The sequence below is a fragment of the Balaenoptera borealis genome (genome assembly GCF_965194805.1).
Source record: "Balaenoptera borealis genome assembly, chromosome: 8".
Taxonomy (NCBI): Eukaryota; Metazoa; Chordata; class Mammalia; order Artiodactyla; family Balaenopteridae; genus Balaenoptera; species Balaenoptera borealis.
The window spans coordinates 97,034,513-97,049,781 of NC_138865.1; the positions used below are offsets into that span (position 1 = coordinate 97,034,513).

General features: G+C 36.3%; 1 protein-coding gene across 2 annotated transcripts in view; it reads left to right on the forward strand.

The window, feature by feature from the left end:
* Positions 1 to 14,434, forward strand: part of RAD23B (RAD23 homolog B, nucleotide excision repair protein) — a 44,920-nt gene extending 30,486 nt beyond the window's left edge. The window contains exons 6-11 of one of the 2 annotated variants that reach the window (XR_014247897.1): positions 914 to 1,041; positions 4,630 to 4,762; positions 6,134 to 6,261; positions 7,932 to 8,102; positions 12,106 to 12,218; positions 13,073 to 14,434. Coding sequence is in view for 1 of the 2 variants with exons in the window: in XM_082404120.1 (XP_082260246.1) it covers positions 914 to 1,041; positions 4,630 to 4,762; positions 6,134 to 6,261; positions 7,932 to 8,102; positions 13,073 to 13,186 (674 nt within the window). In the remaining variant the exon portion in view is untranslated. The remainder of the gene's footprint in view (positions 1 to 913; positions 1,042 to 4,629; positions 4,763 to 6,133; positions 6,262 to 7,931; positions 8,103 to 12,105; positions 12,219 to 13,072) is intronic. The other variant, XM_082404120.1, reaches the window with a different exon arrangement.
* The last annotated feature ends 835 nt before the right edge of the window (positions 14,435 to 15,269 follow it).

The following is a 15,269-nucleotide window of genomic DNA, read 5'->3' on the forward strand; positions in this document are numbered from 1 at the left end:
CTTACAGGGATAATTGTACCAGTTTTATACGGTATGAGACATTCTAACTTTCTAGCTTCCAAACTCCTTTTCCCCTCTGCTTTGATAACGAAAGGTGTCCAAGGAAAACAACTTATTACAGCACAGTAGATTTCGTGAAGTGTCCCTGCTACTTGTTCTGAAAAATCAGTTCACCTGTCTCTTCTTCCAGGTTGCCTGCCCTGACTTGCTAATTCTTTTCTATGTTTGTGCTACACTTGTACTTGAGATTTTTATTATGTGTATTGAACATACTGTATTTTCCATTGCTGCTCTGTACCACAACTTAGTGGTATAAAACAACAGATTTATTATCTTATTATAGTACTGTAGGTTAGAAGTCTGATATGGAGCTCACTGGGCTAAAATCAGAGCTGCATTCCTTTGTGGAGACTCTAGGGGAGAATTTGTTCTGTGTCCTTTCCAACTTCTAGAGGCTGACCACATACCTTGGCTTATATCCCTTTCCTCTGTCATCAAAGGTGGCAGCATAGCATCTCTGACCCTGCTTTTGTCCTCTCTTCCTTACATCTATTTCTCCGACCCTCTAATCTGCTTCCATCCTACTTTTAAGGACCCTTATGATTACATCAGACCCACTCAGGTAATCCAGGATGATTTCCCTATCTTAAAGTCAGCTGATTAGCAACCTTAATTCATTAACCTTTTGCCTTGTAACCTGACTTACTTATAGTTTCCAGGGATGGGAGGGGGTGGATTATTCTACCTACCACATATATGTTGTAGTTGATAACTGTTACTCATCTTTGTATTCCTGGCACTGTAGTGCCTGAAACAGTGTATACATATATGCACTCATATTACATGGAGATTGTTTATTTATTAAATTTTCTTTTTCTTTCCCCTTCTTCCACCCACACATACCTTTTTTTAGTGACAGGTCAGTCTTATGAGAATATGGTAACTGAGATCATGTCAATGGGCTACGAACGAGAGCAAGTAATTGCAGCCCTGAGAGCCAGTTTCAACAACCCTGACAGAGCAGTGGAGTATCTTTTAATGGTGAGAAACATTTTGCTTTCTTTGTTCTAGTTGTTTAAGAACAAAATCTCAAAGAAACAGAGATTTTAAAGGGACAGTAACAATTCAGAAGATAATAATGATGTATGCTAGATAATTTACATAGTGCTTTTATTTTTCTTAGTATGTTAACATTTTGTGTTAATAAAATGTAACCTCTTCTAAAAGAATTTGATAGGATTTTCAATTAGAAAACAACGTGGCTAAATGGGTTGTAAAATTTGCTATCCACTTGGAGTAGTACCCTCAAAGGATGACAGCTGTGTGTTAGAGGGGTAGGGGTGGGGCAGATTTTAAATCTAATTGAATCCAACATTTTAGTAGCTTTTTTGCCTGCCAAGCATAATCCTGGATGTGCTATTTAGAGCAAAAGTTTCAAGTTGGAAGCCCAAGCCAAATTTTGTACTATGTGTAAATTTCTTAATTAGTTGCCAGTTTTTAAAAATTGGGAGATTTCACTTAAAAGTTCAGATAATCTGGTTTATCTGGACAACTCGGATCCCAGATTTTCACAAGCGTTTAGGAAAAGTTTTAGGTTGTAGACTCTTTAATTCACTGTCTTCCTGTCCATTCCCTATTACCTGACAGCATCATGCATTTAATTTAATGTGTGATATTATGACTGGTTCTATTGGCATTTGAATTGTTAGCTTATTTATAGTCAGTAGCAGTCGAGGGAATTTTGAATAAGTTATTGGGTTTTGTTCTCTAGTAATAAAGGTTTTTGTGAAATAGATTGTTGTGGGCATGGACTGAAACCCGTGATATTTTATGACAATGAATGTCTATTTTACAAATGTGACATGGGTCAAAAGCAAAGTGTAGATGTTTGCAATAACATTGGATTAACTTTTTAGTCTTAACATTTTATTCTATAATTCTTTGGTGTGTTGGAATATTATCAAAAGTCTCAATTGCCTTAAACATCATCTCAGATCCTAACTCTTTGGGGAATACCATCCACAAGTTTAATCCATTCCTTTGTTTCCAGTTGTACTTCTGTTAGAAACTCCTTTTGAGAGCGTAGTTTCAGGAGAGTCACTGTCATGAGCAGATAACTGTGCTTCTCCTCCACCAGTCGTTTGCCTACTTATATGCATGAAATTCACAAAACCTTTTCTTAGCATATCATTTTATCGTTTGAATTCTTTTTCCCATTGTCCTCTTGAGAGTCTTTAAAATGCTGGCAGTTCATTTAATTATCATTTTGTTTGAAACTGAGGAATCATACTGGATTGATAGTTACTGTGGATCTGTTTGTGGTTGCCGCTCATTCCTCCCCTCCCCCAAAAACACGTATTACTTTAAAATACTGCCTTTCTGGGGCTTCCCTGGTGGCGCAGTGGTTGAGAATCTGCCTGCCAATGCAGGGGACACAGGTTCGAGCCCTGGTCTGGGAGGATCCCACATGCCGCGGAGCGGCTGGGCCCGTGAGCCACAATTACTGAGCCTGCGCATCTGGAGCCTGTGCTCCGCAACAAGAGAGGCCGCGATAATGAGAGGCCCGCGCACCGCGATGAAGAGTGGCCCCCGCTTGCCACAGCTGGAGAAGGCCCTTGCACAGAAACGAAGACCCAACACAGCCATAAATAAATAAATAAAAACAAATACTTAAAATACTGCCTTTCCTTTCATAGAATGGCTTTAATTTATACCTGATTTGGAATTCTGCATAAATTTAATGATATCAAATATTTTGATCTAATAGATTTGAAATTTTGAGGTATAAAAAAATGAATCACTCTTCACAGTTGCTGCTATTTAGCATCAAATACAAATGAATAGATGAGAGATAAGTTCATGAAACAGTTTAAAGTTTTATATATTTACTGTTTGTTTCATAGACTGGAAAAAAGGGGCTACCTTTAACTGTTAATAGTTTTTGACACTTCTGTATAAGTGAGGGTGAGTGTATGGAAAGGAGAAATAATGATCTAATAAAGGGCTAAATACTGTGTGTGAGAATTGGAGGTAGATCTGTAGCAATGGTGATTAACTTTTTAGTTTAACAAACTTGTTTGAGAATTTGATGGAGGCTTTTGGATCCTCAGTCTCTATATAGTTTGTTAGCACTTGATAGCTCCTCATCTAAGGGTCTGAATTGGTGGATTGTGAAAAACATTTGTTTGCAATGCCTACAATAAACTTCTAATATAGGCAGCCATTATCCTGCTGTTTATTACCGTTCATTCTTCATATGTTTATGATTTTGGCTTCTGATTTACTGGGAAATAGAAACAATTACTATTACCATCTCGTATTCAAATACAATATTTTCTCCTTTATTCTCCTTCCAGAATCTATGAAGATTTCATAAAGACTTTAATAAGTTGTATATGAGAAGTCTTATAAATTGTTTATCAAAATAGGAGTGTTCCAAAAATCTTAGTGCAGTTTTAAGTTATAATAACTTCAGAAGATAAATGCCACAAACTTAGAAAAAGCATTACCGAAATTATGTAAGATTCTTTTATACCTATTTACTTTTTTTTTTTTTTTGGCTGCGCCATGCAGCTCGTGGGATCTTAGTTCCCTGACCAGGGATTGAACCCGTGCCTTCGGCGGTGAAAGTGCGGAGTCCTAACCACTGAACCGCTAGGGAATTCCCTTTACTTTTTGTAATTTTTGAATAATCCGTTTTAAGTTTTTGTACGTGATACATTTCTGGATGCCGCTCTCTCAGAACCGTGGATCAGTAGAGGACATCCTCCTCGCTTGGCCGCTGTCATCACCTGCTCTGTCGCCATTAGACTCTTTTTTTCCAGCGATCACTTCACAACTGCCATGTGTGCATCAAAATCTCTTTGGATGATCTTAAGGCTAGGGTTAAAAATACAATCCTTTCTGTCACTGAGCTAGTGAAAGTTTCTGTGAGGTTCAAAAATCAACTAGAGCGATATATAACATAAAAGCCAGATGTGTCTAATTTTAATAAGATTTGTGTTGATATTTTGAAAATTTAAATAATTAGCCTTATAATGTTAGACACCATTACTTCTATGCAAGTTTAGGGTCTTGCCTTATACTTTGGTGTTAGATGTTAACATGTGTTGCTGGATAAACGTTTCATGATTTATTTTTTTAATTGCAAAATTATTTACTTTATATCCTAGATCTACACTGTCTAGTAGGGTAGCTGTTGAGTACTATTAAGTACAAGTAACTATTTAAATTTAAGAAAATTAAAAGTAAGTTAAAATTTTAAGTGTCTTAGTACCATTAGCCACATTTCAAGTTCTCAGTAGCTACTTGGGGCTAATGGGTATTTTACTGGACAGCATAGATATAGAGCTGTTCCATCATCATGGAAAGTTCTGTTGGACAATGCTACTGTATATTATAGTAGTATGGGTTTATCTATACCACACTGAGGCCATTTCTAATCTAATTTGAATATGTGAAGATTTCAGATATGTCTTGATCCTTTACATTTAATTGAAGCAGACGTCTTTTTGATGCTTTTAGAAATTAGACAAGGATATTAAATAGATTCATAAGCCTCTTACTCTGTGTAATATTTAACTAACTTTGAATGATGAGCTATTTTAAAGCTTGGAAATTGTGTTATAGGGAATTCCCGGAGATAGAGAAAGTCAGGCTGTGGTTGACCCCCCTCCAGCAGCGAGTACTGGGGCTCCTCAGTCTTCAGTGGCTGCAGCGGCAGCAACTACGACAGCAACGACTACGACAACAAGTTCTGGAGGTAAAGTGGAATCTTTCAGTGGGGAGGAAGTGGTCCTGAATCTTTAGTATAAAATAATTTAATCTGAAATACTTTTGAGATGAGGTTCATTCCCAGAGCATCTCAGTAACTCTTAAAACAAATTCTCTATTCAGTGTTAGAGAAGGGCCCAAAAGAAATTATACTAAGTGGATATAAAAGATATTCTCACTTATATTAAACATCATTACTGCAGTTTTGGTAAAGAGCATATTCTGTTTAGCTTATTCTAAGGAAGAGATGCTTCCCAGTTTGCATTTAGTGTTATATTCTGAAGCCATTTGGAACGGTTTGCTCACCTTGTCTCTTTCTCTCCCAGTAAATGTCTTCAAAGCCAGTAGGATCTTAATGGTTATTATAGAACCAAGGAAATAAAACCTGGGAGGTTTAATATCTTGAATCTAGAGGTGAAAGCAGAGCCTGAATTCAGGTGTCTTTACAGCACCCACGCTTCCATTGGCAAAGGTTTGACTAGAAAGCAAAGCCTGGAGCCCGTGGTAGTCCCAGGAATTATTTAATATTCTCTTTCATTATTTCTTCTGTAAAATTGATAAAGTAATTCAAACTCTTACTTTTGAAGAGACCATTCTCTTATGTATTTCCTGGCTCTAATTATGGCAGTCATCTCTAGTTGACAGAAATCCCTAAGCACTTTGTGTGCAGTCTCCCGGAGGATAGGCTCTCATTTCCTGAGATTCAGCATGGAAATAGAAGAGGAGGCCACAGCTTTGGTTCAGATTTGGGGTGCTGTCCCATTCAGTGGCAGTTATTGGATAACTTAGTTTCTGAGTCTCGTTTCCTTCTTCTGTAAAACTGGTGTTACACAAAGAAGAATAAATAGCCATATGATGTGGCCATTTTTAATTTGAATGATTGTCTTGAATAATTTAGATGACAGTGTACATCTAAAAAATTCTCATTACTCTTAGTAACCTCAAAAGCATAGTTATTTTGTATGCAATTAAAGTAGGTAAGTTTTTTGCATTTCTTAATCCTGGTATATATTTTTCTTAGGAACTTTTGAGCATCAGGAACAACTTTTAATACTTTTTATTTTGATAGAGTGCACGAAGGGCACAAGTTCTCAGTGTTACTTGATAATATTGAGTGCCCAGGGCAATTGTAGGAAAACTTTGTTCTTTTAGTGTTCTGTACTCTACCTTAGCTAATAGGAATAATTTCTGCAGTATGAGACTTGTGAGCTGGTGCAGTTTGAAGATGTTTTCATTATTTACTTCATTTTATATACATCTGAGAATTCAAATCATATTTTTTCTTGACAGTGTTTGCTGTCTAGATTATGTTTGTATATATAATTGCTGTTTTGTTTAAAAATGTTCATGTGTATTTTAGGACACCCTCTTGAATTTTTACGGAATCAGCCTCAGTTTCAACAGATGAGACAAATTATTCAACAGAATCCTTCCCTGCTTCCAGCATTGCTACAACAGATAGGTCGAGAAAATCCTCAGTTACTGCAGGTGACTATTTTAATCAGTTAATTTCCAAAAATGGGTTTAGAGTGTATCACATTTTGTAGAAGTCCACGAGCACCCCTTCTCCTTCACCAAGTCTATAAACTGTTCTTCTAAGCTGCACTCAGTAGAATATGCCATAGATAGGTGTACTGATAAAACAAGAATTGGGGGTGGGGATTGGGTTAAATATTTGTTTGGGAAACACTTTATTAAAGAATCTGAGGGGCTTCCCTGGTGGCGCAGTGGTTGAGAATCTGCCTGCCAATGCAGGGGACACGGGTTCGAGCCCTGGTCTGGGAAGATCCCACATGCTGCGGAGCAGCTAAGCCCGTGAGCCACAATTACTGAGCCTGCGCGTCTGGAGCCTGTGCTCTGCAACAAGAGAGGCCGCGATAATGAGAGGCCCGCGCACCGCGGTGAAGAGTGACCCCCACTTGCCGCAACTAGAGAAAGCCTTCGCACAGAAACGAAGACCCAACACAGCCATAGATAGATAGATAGATAGATAGATAGATAGATAGATAGATAGATAGATAGATAGATAGATAGATAGATAAACCAACCAACCCAAAGAAACTCTAGCAAAAAGAAATGTTTAACTCTCTAGGTCTCTCTTTCCCAAGCTTATTACTAGTGACGCACTGCCTCATAGAAAACATACCTGTGGGCTTATTTTAATGCTCAGGTCATGAAATATTTGAGTTTTGTATAGCAGCGGTCCCCAACCTTTTTGACACCAGGAACCGGTTTCGTGGAAGACAATTTTTCCACGGACCAGGGTGGGGGGATGATGGTTTCGGGATGATTCAAGCACATTACATTTATTGTGCACTTTATTTCTCTTATTATTACATTGTAATATATAATGAAATAATTATACAGCTCATCATAATGCAGAATCAGTGGGAGCCCTGAGCTTGTTTTCACTTGCCACTCACTGATAGGGTTTTGATATGAGTCTACAAACAATTGGTTTATTATGGTCTCTGTGCAGTCACACCTCTCTGCTAAGGATAACCTGTATTTGCAGCTGCTCCCCAGCGCTAGCATCACCGCCTCAGCTCCACGTCAGATCATCAGGCATTAGATGCTCATAAGGAGCGTGCAGCCTAGATCCCTCGCATGAGCAGTTCACAGTAGGGTTTGCGCTCCTATGAGAATCTAATGCCTCTGCTGATCTGACAGGCAGTAATAGGGGCAATGGGGAGCGGCTATAAATACAGTTAAAGCTTGGCTCGCTTGCCCGCCCACCGCTCACCTCCTGCTGTGCAGCCCAGTTCCTAACAGGCCACAGACCAGTACCAGTCCATGGCCCGGGGATCACGGACCCCTGTTACAGCATTCTGCTGCCTACTAGTGTGGAGGAGAAAATATACATATACACATATATATAACTTCTATTTTTTCTTATAGCCATCAAGCAGTTTTTTAACAGTGATGGGAGGGTGGGAGTGTTTATGAAAGAGAATTTGGATTCTTTTAATTCTTCACTGTTTACCTCAGAAATACGAAGTTTCTTTAATGTACAAGAAATCACATCCTTCCAAAGACTGAATAATCCAGAATCATTCTAAAATAATGCAGTTGCAGAGTTATAGCTTTCTCTCTTATTTGTATTAGAATTCTTATTTTCCTGAATGTCTTGTTTTTCTCTGTCCTTCAAATCACTGCAGCAAATTAGCCAACATCAGGAGCATTTTATTCAGATGTTAAATGAACCAGTTCAAGAAGCTGGTGGTCAAGGAGGAGGTGGTGGAGGTGGCAGTGGAGGAATTGCAGAAGCTGGAAGTGGTCATATGAACTACATTCAAGTAACGCCTCAGGAAAAAGAAGCTATAGAAAGGGTGAGTTTCAGTAAAACTTAAAAATTCAGTTCCTAGTCACACTAGCCACATTTCAGATGCCCAGTAGTCACATGGGGTTAGTGGCTTCTGCACTGGATAGCCCAGATATAGAGTATTTCCATCACGGTAGAGAGCTCTTACTGGACAGAGCCAAATAGAGCACTATTAACCTAGGGACTGCAGTGGAGACAGTCTCTTCTCAGCCCTGCTCTCCATTGTGTTCTTTGTGAAGCCAAGGGACTAGCACTGAATACCAGTCTAGCATGAAATAGTTATCAATAATATCAAGAAACTAAAATTTTCATTGATGTTTTAGAATTCAGTAAGAAAAAATGATCTTAAAAAGTATATGCCCAATTCAAGATTATCCATTTTTAATTTATATTTCAAATTTTATTTCACTGTTGTCTCTAAAATGTAAATAGATATGTATATGAATATTTTCATAAAATACATGTATAGTAAACATCAAAACCTGGTATCCTGATTCTCTTTTCATCCTTATCATGTCTGCCCATACAGGTTGTGGCACTGCAGTAACCTAGTTTTTATGATACTGTGACTAGTCATTCATTTTTCTCTGGGCCCCATTGTTAACATTTGTAAATAGGGAATCATAGTACTTGCCCTGTCTTATCTTACAAAGTGTTTTGAGATGGAAATCAGAGAAAGTGCATTTTAACTTAATACTTAGAAAATCATTGGAACTATAATTAGTCTTTGTTTATGACAAACATATCAAGTGTTCAGGTTTGTAACTATGTATTTCTTAAAAGATACTTTATATATTGCAGTGTTATTTTTTCCCCCTCAAATAAATAGAAGTGACAATAGACAATTGCCTCACTTGTTCTAGAGCAACTTTTTTATGAGGTTACAGTTATCAAATCTTGATTTCTGTGTTGGAGAAATTTTTTCTTTTGTTGCTTGTGCTTTTGGTGTCATAGAAGAGAACATTGCCTAACCCAAGGTCAGAAGATTTAAGCCTGTATTTTCTCCAAAGAGTTTTATAGCTCTTATTACATTTATGTAATGTAAAATGTCTATAATCCATTTCGAGTTACTTTTTGTTTATGGTGTGAGGTGTAGGAGCCTAGCTTCATTTCTTTTGCCTGTGTATATCCAGTTGCCCAGCACCATTTATTGAAAATACTGCTCTTTCCCCATTAAATTGTCTTGGCATCCTTGTTGAAAATATGTTGACCATAAATGTGAGGGTTTATTTCTGGGCTTTCAGTTCTGTTCCGATCTATATGTTTATCCTTATGCCAATCCTTCATTGTCTTGATTACTCTGGCTTTGTAAGTTTTGAAATCTGGAAGTGTGAGAGCTCCATATTTGTTCTTCTTTCCCAAGATTGTTTCGGCTCTTGTGGTTCCCTTGCAATTTCATATCAATTTTAGGATTAGCTTGTCCAATTTCTGCAAAAAGAAAACTGGCTAGAATTTTGATAGATACTGTGTTTTTTTCTGTAGATCAATTTGGGGAGTATTGCCATGTTGGCAATATTAAGTCTTTACCAAGCCATGAACACAGAATGGGATGTCTTTCCATATTGAATTTCCATAATTTCTTTCAGAAATTTCTTTAGTCTTCAGTTTGTACTTCTTTTGCTAAATTTATTTCTAAGTATTTTTATTCTTTATGACACTGTTATAAAGAGAATTGTTTTTCTTAATTTCATTTTTGGATTGTTCATTGCTAGTTATATAGAAATACAATTTAATTTTGTGTATCTTGCAACCTTCCTGAACTCATTTATTCTGATAATTTGTGTGTGTGTTCCTAAGGATTTCTATATGTAAGATATCATTTGCAGGTAGACATAGTTTTACTTCTTTTTCAATCTGGATGTCCTTTATTATTAATATTTACATATTATTTATATATATATATATATATATATATTTATTTATTTATTTATTTGCTTAATTGTCCTATCTAGAGCCGCCTCTGTATAGTTGAATAGCAGTGGCGAGAGCCAACATCTTTATCTTGTTCCAGATCTTAGAGGAAAATAAAACATTTAGTCTTTCACCATTAAGTTTGATGTTAGCTGTGCATTTCATTAGATTCCTTTTATCAGGTTGAAGAAGTTCTATTCCTAGTGTGTTGGATGTTTTTATCACAAAGGGTGTGGGATTTTGTCAAATTGTGTGTTGATTGAGATGGTTGTGTGGTTGTGTCCCTTTTTCTGTTAATATGCCTTATTACGCTGATAGATTTTTTGTATGTTGGCTTAACCTTGCATTCCTGGGGTGTTGCTGGAATTGGTCTGCTAGTATTTTGTTGAGGATTTCTGCATCTATATTCATAAGGAATATTGGTCTGTAGTTTTCTTGTGATGTCTTTGTCTGGTTTTGGTATCAGAGTAATATTGGCCTTACAGAATGAGTTCCCTCCTCTTCTGTTGTTTGGAAGAGTTTATGAAGAATTGGTGTTAATTTTTCTTTAAACGGCTGGTAGAATTCACCAGTGAAGTTATCTGGGCCTGGCTTTTGGGGAAGTTTTGTGACTACTAATTCAATCTCTTTGCTTGTCATAGGACTATTCAGATTTTTCCTTTTTTTCTTGAGTCAGTTGGGGTGGTTTTTGTCTTTCTAGGAATTTGTCTATTTCATATATGTTATGTAGTTTGTTGGCATACAACAACTTAGTTGTTCTCAGTATTCCCTGATAGTAGTTTTTATTTCTATAAAAAGTGGTAATGTTCCAACATTTATTTTTGATTTTAGTCATTTGAATCCTCAGATTTCTTTCTTTTTCCGTGTCAGTTTAGGTAAAGGTTTGTCGATGTTGTTGATTTAAAGAAAAAAAGTGAGAATTTTTGGTTTTGTTGATTCTCTGTTTTTTCTAGTCTCTATTTTATCTCCTTCTGCTTGCCTTGGATTTAGTTTCCTCTTTTTTTCCCTGGTTTCTTAAGGTTGAAGCTTAGATTATTGATTTTATATCTGTCTTAATACATAGGCATACCTCTTTTTATTGCGCTTTGCTTTGTTGCATTTTGCAGTTAATTGCATTTTTTATAAATTGAAGGTTTGTGGCAACCCTGTGCTGTCAGATGATGGTTAGCATCTTTTGGCAATGAAGCATTTTTTAATTAAAGTATATACATTGTTTTTTTTAGACATGATGCTGCTGCACACTTAATAGACTACAGTATAGTGTAAACGTAGCTTTCATATGCATTGGGAAACCAAAAATTCGTGTGACCCGCTTCCTTGCGATATTCGCTTTATAGCAGTGGTCTGTAACCGAACCTGCAGTGTCTCTGAGGTATGCCTGTAGATATTTACAGCTAGAAGGTTTCCTCCAAGCACTGCTACAGCAGCATCCCATAAGTTTTAGTGTGTTGTGGTTTTATTTTCATTCATCTCAAACTATTTTCTATTTTCTTTTGTCATTTTTTTCTTTGATCTGTAGGTTACTTAGGATTGTATCAGTTTCCACATTTATGAATTTTCCAAATTTCCTTCTGTTATTGATTTCTAAGTTCATTCCATCGTGGTCAGATAACATAATTTGTATAATTTTAATCCTTTTAAATTTATTGGGGCTTGTTTTATGGCTTAACATGGTCTTTATGGAGAATGTTCTGTGTATACTTGAGAAGGATGTATAATTTGCTGTTGTTAAGTGTTCTCTAAATGTCTGTTAGGTCTGGTTGGTTTATAGTATTTTTCAAGTCTTCTATATCCTTGTCAGTCTTCTGCCTTCTCGTATGCATTATAGAACATAGGGATATTAAAGTCTCCAACTATTGTTGAATTGGTTATTTCTCCCTTCAAGTCTGTCAGTTTTTGTTTCATGTATTTGGGGGCTCTGTTGTTCTCTATGTTTATAATGAAGTCTTTCTGATTGTTTTATCATCATAAAATGTCCTTTGTTTTAGTAACAATTTTAATCTTAAAGTCTGTTTTGTCTGATATTAATATAGCCACTTCAGCTCTCTTTTTGTAACTGTTTGCATGGTATATATCTTTTTCCATCCTTTTACTTTCAGCATATTTGTGTCTTTGAATCTAAAGTGTGTGTCTTGTAGAAGCAATATAGTTGGATCGTGCCCTATCTACCTTTTACTTCAGCTAGCCCAGCTTTAATCTGGACAAGACCTAGGTAACAAAATCATTTTTGAGTTTCTTCTCCTTTCATGGATGAATATAATCATGCTGAATCGGGACTTTTGCCCAGCTTTTAAAAGTCATTTCTTGATAGAGTCTAATGCAAGATGATTGAGACAGTTGAGAAAGGTGGTTCATAAATAACATTTGGCTGACAAATGTGTGGTACCTAGGGAATTAGACAGTTGACCTGAGTGTTTAAAGGCTTTTAAAAGCAGCAATTACTGAGTTACAAGTGATTTTTAATAGACTAGGAAGACAAAAATTAAATAGGTCATATCACCATTTAAATGCTATAAAAATTAAGCAAATAAAAATCGAACACCATATGTCTTGATTTCAAAAATATATCATGTAATATTACTAATAATTGACCACCCATTTTTGTAGTATGAAGTGTTTCATAAGGCCAGGAGGTTGAGAGTAATAATATATGACCGTAATGAAAGATGTGGCTCTCTTTACAAATAATTAGCAGCCTCTGGTTGCTCTCATCCATAGCTTCACCACGTATGTACTGAAAGCCGTTTGATTTACAGATTTCTGTAAGGTCATTTATTTTTAAACCACCACAGAAGCTAATTTTTAGTGTTAATGCCAATGAGTGTTATCAAAGTATCTGTTAGCCTAATAGCTTTAACTAGGAACAAAGAATTTGTAGTTGGTTACAGGAAAGGGCCTGGGTTCTATCTAGCCCCTTGCATTGGACAGTGACTCCATATTCAGATAGGGGTGAATTCATGTAAAATTCTCAAGCTTTTTTGTGTCCTTTATAGTATGTGTTCAAGTGATGATCTGTCAGTAGTGCTATGCTAGACTCCATAATATGTTTTCTTTCTTTTCTTCCAGTTAAAGGCATTAGGATTTCCTGAAGGACTTGTGATACAAGCATATTTTGCTTGTGAGAAGAATGAGAACTTGGCTGCCAATTTTCTTCTACAGCAAAACTTTGATGAAGATTGAAAGGGACTTTTTTTTATCTCACACTTCACACCAGTGCATTACACTAACTTTGTTCACTGGATTGTCTGGGATGACTTGGGCTCATATCCACAATACTTGGTATAAGGTAGTAGATTCTTGGGGGTGGGGAGGGGGGTCTAGGATACAGGGCAGGGATAAATACCGTGCATGTCTGCTTCAATTAGCAGATGCCGCAGATCCACACAGCGTGTAAAATATTATACAACCAAAAGTCAGCTTTTGCAGGTCTTTATTTCCTCTATAAAACAGTAGGTAACTTTTCCTAGGTTTCACTCTTTTTTAGTGTACTAGATCCAGAAATTTAGTGTAATGCCCTGCTTTATATTTCTTTGACTTAACAGTGGTTTCAGAAAGAATCTTTGCTACCTAGAATCTACAGTCCCTATTTTATGGCAACACTGGATAATGGCTTTGTGAAATTGAAAAAAAAAAAAAAAAATTGGAGCAACTGTAAACAGAAATGCCAAATTATTGATGGTTATTGTTGCTGCTTCAAATAAGTATAGAGTTAATGTGTAAGAAAGCCCATTCTTTCATGATAAATACTTGGGGTTGAGGGGGGAGAGGGGGAATCTTTTCTTAAAATGAAAATAATTACTGCTATTTTAAATTTCTTGATCATTGAATGTGAGACCCTTCTAACATGATTTGAGAAGCTGTACAAGTATAGGCAGAGTTATTTTCCTGTTTACATTTTTTTGGTTTGTTTTGGGGGGAAAATTGGTAGGTGTCTAATTACTGTTTACTTCATTGTTATATTGCAGTAAAAAGTTTTAAAACCACAGTTGCATGTTTGCTTTTGATGTATCCCGTTGTGGAATTAGCACTTTGGGGCCAATGGAGAAATGCAGCATTCACCATCCCTGTCTTCCCCTTCCCTCAGCAGAAATGTGTTTGTCAGCAAGTCGTGAATTCCAACTGCTGCCTTTTTTAAAACCCACAAAATGCTGATTCAGTTCAAAATTAATGCAAATGTCTCAAAACTGGGTTTCTGATATTTGTAAATGTTTTTCCTTATTAGGTAAGAATGTATGACCATTAAAGTCATTTAGGATTATTTGCTTTCGAAAAGAGAAGGTGGACAGAACTATAATCTAGCATCCTTTATTGCATTGGACAGACTGGAGAAATCTTTTGGAAGGGTTGGGAGATGCGGCTGGAAAAGTACTTTGGAAAATATACAATCAAGATATCTCATGGCATATTAAAAGAAAAATCTTAATAGCAGTGTTGGCTTTTATTTGGATTTTTTTCATCTCAGCTTTTTTCTTTGGAATCTCCTTCATTGTCGTTGTTATTTGATCATAAATAGGGAGCAGGTGTCTACTTGTTCAGTTTTTCAAATCTGTTTTCCTGAATATAAAAGAAACTGTTTAAAGAAATGTTTTTTTCTACTATCTGATACTGAGTTAAGAAGATGACTTTGCACAGATTTCTTCCTGCATAATCTCTTAATAATACTTAGCACAGTTTGGTGACGACTTTTAAGCTTTTACGTCACTCACTCATGAACTATCTCATGAAAATAAATGAAACCATGATTTCTCCCCATGGTGTTATCATGTAGTTTAATCTTCATGTGTTTATTCCATAAACACAACAGGACCTTTGGACTTTGTATTACCTGTATGTTTTATAATGGATTATGCAGAAATGTCTTAGAATAAAATGAGGATTTCTAAATATGTTCATCTTTCAAGGCAGAACAATGAGTTGGGAAGAGGGGTGGCAGTTCTGGTGAGAAAATGGGATACTTTATTTTAACGATATTTTATCTGCCACTTAATTGCTTAGAGCATAGTGAAAGCTGGAAAAGGGAAAAAACAACCAGCAGCAGCCTCTCTTTTCTCTGGAAAGTGACAGCAGAAGGTGATCGATCACATGGAGCTTTTGTCCTTGGACAACAAAACTACAAATAGTGGATTAATAATTACCAGAAGACAGTTCAAGCCAAGTTTTGACCATTCTTTACAGTACTTTGTGTATCTGCTTAAAGAATCACCCATGACGCTATGAAAGAAATAGGCTTTTTGTGACCTTTTGCTGTTATCTTTTAATTTAC